Source organism: Papilio machaon, chromosome 9, assembly GCF_912999745.1.
Source record: "Papilio machaon chromosome 9, ilPapMach1.1, whole genome shotgun sequence".
Classification (NCBI taxonomy): Eukaryota; Metazoa; Arthropoda; class Insecta; order Lepidoptera; family Papilionidae; genus Papilio; species Papilio machaon.
This window is the reverse complement of record NC_059994.1, coordinates 6,556,799-6,563,425: the sequence shown is the minus strand read 5'-3', so window position 1 is coordinate 6,563,425 and position 6,627 is coordinate 6,556,799. Positions and strand designations below refer to the sequence as shown.

The following is a 6,627-nucleotide window of genomic DNA, read 5'->3' as shown; positions in this document are numbered from 1 at the left end:
TAATTATTGTACAACGATTACACTTGCTTTGCCTAGATGGCGTTGTTTGATTTAAATGCGTGGTATGGTTACGTTTTTGTATTGTCAATAAGTGATTTTGATTAATTTGTAATAAATGTCTTCGTTCTGAGTACATGTGGTTTTATTCATTAATACATTGGTGTGTTAAAAGTGCTGTGTTGTGCGTGAACAAATATTCTCGACCCTGAAGGCATAGACATAAGGTCCATCGATCCGGATTTCCGAACTGAGCGGGGATAGCGGTCTACAGCGACGGAGCTGAGTGGTCAACGGAGCTGTACGGCAACGAAGCCGTGCTGAGCGGGTCGGCTGTGCTGAGCCGAACGGATTGCGTTCGGCGGAACGGATCGGAGCAAGTAAGAGAAGTTATTAATAGTGATCAAAGTGCACGTAAAAGTTAAATAACATGGAGGCGCAGTTAAGATTATTGGAAGACATTAAATGTCGTATTCATAAGGGACTTATTAATTTCAAAAAGTCTCCAAAAGAGAGGGTAAATCAAGCATATGTAGAATCTCGATTGGAAATTTTGGATAAACAATTCGAAGATTTCACAAGAAAACATGAAGATCTTTTAATGAAATACACTGAAGCGGATTTAAACTCAACAAGTTATATCAAAAATGACGTGTTTGAAACGGTCACGGATATTTTTATAACTTATAAGGTAGAATTAAAAAATGCTTTATCTAATAGTTTACAGTCATGTAATAAAAGTGAGGCTTCACCAGATAACGATACGAAAACAAAATCGATTGCTAAATTACCTAAAATAGCCATTCCCATTTTTAGCGGTAAATATCAAGAGTGGTCAACATTTAGGGATTTGTTTTTGTCATTAATTGATGGTAATGAAACTCTTGATGATGTACAACGACTACACTATTTAAGATCTCAGTTGTCAGGTGAAGCCGCACAGCTCATAAAGCACATTCCTATTACGCATGCAAACTATAAAAAATGTTGGTCCCTATTAAATAGCCGTTACAACAATAAAAGGTTCTTGGCGAATTGCATTCTCAAGCGTCTACTTAACCAAAAACAAATGACCATTGAGTCATCTATAACTCTCAAGCAACTTTTAGACACAACAACCGATTGCTTACACGAGTTATCAAATCTAGGGGTTCAAGTGGACGCTTGGGATATTATTGTTATTTATTTGATTGGCTCCAAGTTGGACGTTGAGACTAGGAAGCAGTGGGAACTCCAGGTTAGTCAATCTTGCGATGAACTTCCTAGCTTCAAAACTTTTCGGGACTTCTTGGAAAAACGTTTTCGAGCTCTTGAATTTTTAGAACCACAGAGTAGCAAGTCCAGTAGCAGTACTAAAGCATTGCATGTAGTTTCAAAAATATCCTGTCCACTTTGTTCTGAAGAGCATCTCTTGTGTCGTTGTAAGAGGTTTATTCAGAAATCAGTCGATCAGCGTCGTCAGATAGCTAAAAATCACGGTTTGTGTTTTAATTGCCTTCGCTCAAGTCACTTGAATATTAATTGTCGGATGAATATTAAATGTAAAACTTGTAACAGGAAGCATCACACTCTTTTGCACAAAAAATTCGATCCTAGTGCGGAGGTGGACTCTTCCGCACCCCTCACCAGTGCTAATAAGGAACCACCACAGAACGAGTCCAAGGCTGAACCTCATATTTCAACCCATTTCGCGAAAAATGTACATAGTCAGGTTTTACTAGCTACCGCCGTTGTTAAGGCTAGGTCGAGAAATGGGTATTCTCAAGTTTTGAGAGCCTTATTAGACCAAGGCTCTCAAGCTTCCTTTATAACAGAATCTGCAGTTCAGTTATTGAAGTTAAAAAAAATAGCCGTTAAAACTACTATTTCAGGATTGGGGGGAGGTCATAGCGACCTGACTTCAAAATACATGGTTCAAGTTAACATTCAATCTTTGATTGATTCTAACTTCAATTTTCAAATAAAAGCTTATGTGCTGAGTAGGGTAACTTCTATTTTACCAGAAAGGAAGTTTACATTGGTGGATTGGCCAGAACTTCATAGTGTTGAGTTGGCTGATCCAAATTTTAATAAGCCCAGCAAAATTGATATTTTGCTAGGTTCAGAAGCCTATACTAAAATTTTAAAAGAAGGCTTAATTAAGGACCCAAGAGGTAAAACAATGGCTCAAGATACTTACCTTGGTTGGATAGTGTCTGGAGAAGTTGAGGATGAAGGGCAGTCGCATCATAAGTTAACTATTAGCATGCATGCAAAGGTCGAAACAGATCAAATCCTAAAAAGATTTTGGGAGTTAGAGGCAGAGCCAACAAACTCTGAATCATCAATACTTAGTCTTGAAGAACAAGCATGCGAAGATTACTTCGCTGCCACAACGCGCAGGGATGAAAATGGTCGCTACATTGTAAAGCTGCCATTTCGGTCAAGTAAGACACCCTGTAACACAAAAGAAATAGCATTAAAAAGATTGTATAGTCTTGAACGGAAGCTATCTAAAAATAGTGAGCTTAAATCCCAATATACATCAGTAATTAATGATTATTTATCACAAGGTCATATGGAAGAAATTACCAATGAAATAGAAAAGAATAAAATTGGCGCTGTTTACTTACCGCATCATGGTGTAATCCGCGAAAATAAGTCGACCACAAAATTAAGGGTGGTATTTGACGCGTCAGCTAAAGGATCCGATGGTGTTGCTTTGAACGACACATTAATGGTTGGACCACCCTTACAAGCTGACTTACGCCATACTGTTATGCGATGGCGACTACACCCGATATGTCTAGTAGCCGATATCATAAAAATGTATCGGCAAGTGAAGGTGGCTGGTGATCACGTAGACTATCAAAGGATTTTATGGCGAGAAGACGTTCATGCTAACGTAAAGGAATATAGGCTTTTGAGAGTTACATTTGGAATATCTAGCGCACCTTACCTGGCAGTGAAGGCATTGCAGCAAACTGCTTGCGATGAAGGCGAATCATATCCATATGCTGCTAGTAGAATCATGACAGACTTTTATATGGATGATCTCATGACGGGTTGCCAGACTGAAGAAGAAGCTGTAAAAATCTATCACGAGTTTAATGAGCTTTTAAATAAAACCGGTTTCACTTTACAGAAATGGACAAGTAACCGAGAAGAACTACTTAAACAAATAGAACTGGATACTGGAAGAAATCTAGAAATAAAAGAAGATGAAACTACAAGAATTTTAGGACTTACCTGGAACCGTAATTCTGATGAATTCCATTACACTGTAAACTTACCTTTTTCAACACCGTCGTCATCGGCATCTGAAACTAAAAGAAGTGTCATATCAGAGATATCACGTTTATATGACCCATTAGGTTGGATCGCACCATGTATAATTACCGCAAAGATCTTCATCCAAAAACTATGGATCAGTGGTTTAGATTGGGATGACGAACTATCTGCAGAGCTTCTGGCTGAATGGCAGTTTTACCGTTGCGAGTTACAAAAACTCAATGGATTTAGGATTCCGAGATGGCTGCAAAGAAAAAACAATGATCTAAATGTGGAATTACATGGTTTCTCTGATGCATCAAGTGTGGCGTACGCCGCGGTTGTTTACATGAGAGTTATCAATAGTGAAGGCCAAATAAACTGCAATCTGGTAACTGCAAAAACAAAGGTGGCTCCCATAAAACAGGTTTCAATTCCAAGACTGGAGTTATGTGGAGCAGTTTTAGTTACCAAATTACTGTTAGAAGTAGCTCGAGTTTTGAATGTTCAAAAATCAGACTTACATGCATGGACGGATTCAACAGTTGTGCTAGCATGGTTGAGCGATCATCCGAGTCGGTGGAAAACCTTCGTTGCAAATCGGACATCTGAAATCCTTACTGCCCTCGACTCCACTCAATGGCATTATGTGGACACAAAAAATAATCCCGCAGATATTGCTTCGAGGGGAACAACACCCACATCTTTATTAAATGATTCGCTTTGGAAACACGGACCACCGTGGTTGCTAGCTGACACCATAGCATATTGCAGACCTAAAGCTATAATGACCAAACTGGAACAAAGATCTGTCAAGGTTCATGTGGCAGAGATAACCGACAATTCGATCGAATTGATATGGTCCAGATTTTCATCTTTCCGTAAGTTAACCAGGACGTTAGCCTATTGCAGACGATTTTTGAATTTAAAGGTGGCTAAAGCATTACGGACACAGTTACCGCCTTACCTAACAGCTTCTGAAATTGCAGATACCATCCATCGCTGTCTCATGCTCTGCCAAATAGTGTGGTTTGAGACAGAAATAGAGGCAATACGAACTGGTAAAACTGTTAGCAAGAACAGCGGTTTGATTTCTTTGAATCCTTATTTGGATGATAGGGGCCTCATGAGAGTGGGAGGAAGAATCCAAAATTCTCAGTTAGATGACAATATGAAGCACCCTATCATTGTTCCTTATCAGTCTCATTTGACGAAACTGCTCATATCGGACGCTCATCAACGCGTACTGCACGGCGGGCCACAATTGACATTAAATTTCCTTCGGTCAAAATATTGGATTGTGCGAGGTACGCAGTTGATTAAAGCTCATATCCACAACTGTGTGCCATGTATTCGTCATGCAGCTGTAACAAGAAATCAACTGATGGGGCAGTTGCCGTCATGCAGGGTGACACCGAGTAAACCTTTTCTTCATTCGGGCGTCGATTATGCGGGTCCAATTCAAATGAGAACAGCTAAGGGTCGCGGCCATAAGTCCTACAAAGGATATATATGTCTTTTTGTTTGCATGGCAACTCGTGCTGTGCACATCGAAGCGGTGTCTGACTTGACATCTGAAGGCTTTCTTTCAGCCTTTAAACGTTTTGTCGCCAGACGTGGTCACTGCAGTCATCTTTACAGTGACAACGGCACCAACTTCGTTGGAGCTTCAAAGGAGCTTAAGGCAATGTTTCACAATGAATGTGCTTCTCTTCCTCGAGAAATAGCGGCTTTATTGGCCAATAATGGAACAGAATGGCATTTCATCCCGCCTCACTCTCCTAACTTCGGAGGTCTGTGGGAAGCTGGGATAAAAAGTACAAAACATCACCTTAGACGAGTTATTGGTGATTCTACTTTGACTTTTGAGGAGTTGAGTACAGTTTTGTCACAAATTGAGGCATGTCTGAACTCAAGACCTCTGTCACAGAATAGTGCCAACTCGACAGATCCAAACCCTTTGACACCAGGACATTTCTTGGTCGGTCAGCCACTGGTGATAGCACCAGACTATAACTATGAGCATACGACAGTGAGTAGCTTGAGACGTTGGCAATTGACACAAAGAATGATTCAGGCTTTTTGGAAACGTTGGTCTCAGGAGTATTTAACTATGTTCTTTCAACGACATAAGTGGGCTAAACGTATCCGCGATCCAAAGGTTGGGGATATTGTGTTGGTAAAAGAAGACAATTTACCCCCTGCCAAATGGTTATATGGGAGAGTAATTGAAGTACAACCTGGTAAAGATAATTTAGTTCGCGTAGTTACCCTGCAATGTAAGGATTCCCGAGTCAAACGTCCAACTTCGAAATTGTGTATCTTGCCTGTTAATGATGAATGATTAGTAGAATTATTAGTTAGTTAGTTGTTAATTAGTTGATTAGTATTAGAATATGTAACTTGATTTTTTCTTAACTCTTTCACTCAATACTTTAAGGTAGAAGTTTCTGAATTGTTATTTTTTGTTCTTATTTTTTTTACTTTATATACAGTCCACTGCGATAGTAATTACAATTAGAATTTATATTGTTAGTATATTTAAGTTTTTAGAAAATGTTTTGAACTATGAATATTGTCATCTCCGATCACCTAAGATTATAGTAATAAATATATTGTTATAAATGTCATGGTGGGCGGTTTGGAAGGACTCGGTCCTTGGTGGGCGGAATGTTCACGTCTTAACAAACTGTATCACTTTAATTATTGTACAACGATTACACTTGCTTTGCCTAGATGGCGTTGTTTGATTTAAATGCGTGGTATGGTTACGTTTTTGTATTGTCAATAAGTGATTTTGATTAATTTGTAATAAATGTCTTCGTTCTGAGTACATGTGGTTTTATTCATTAATACATTGGTGTGTTAAAAGTGCTGTGTTGTGCGTGAACAAATATTCTCGACCCTGAAGGCATAGACACTAAATTTTTATCCCGGTCGGAGACACAATTAAGCTGACTGATATCATGCTAATTTTCTACGACCTTCTTCTTAAATATTATCTCCTGGTACTTTGATAACGTAAATATAATTTTTTGTATGTAAATAAAATTTGTGACTGTTTAATTTTATGTCTTAATTATGTTACTTAGATTTTTTTTATATTATAAAGTGGCAAACGAATAAGCAGCCACCTGATTAGCCGAAATAGCGAAGCGACTACTGCCCATAGACACCCACAATTGTAGTTGCGTTGTCTACCTTCCAAAAATCGACAGAGGAGGGGACGTGCAGAAAGAAGATATTTCCCCTTCTTATGCGTCCCGTCCTCCATCAAATTCACTGTCGTTTCCTATCCCTTCCTTATAAGAAAAGGGTGAGAAGGGGCAGTGGACTAAAATTAGGCCTATGGCACCACACTCAAGAAACTAAACGCGGAAT

General features: G+C 39.0%; 1 protein-coding gene across 1 annotated transcript; it reads left to right on the top strand.

The window, feature by feature from the left end:
- The first annotated feature begins 427 nt into the window (after positions 1-427).
- Positions 428-5,590, top strand: LOC106710656. The gene has a single exon (XM_014502783.2). The coding sequence runs from the start codon at positions 428-430 to the stop codon at positions 5,588-5,590; it is 5,163 nt and encodes a 1,720-aa protein (XP_014358269.2).
- Positions 5,591-6,627: the final 1,037 nt, after the last annotated feature.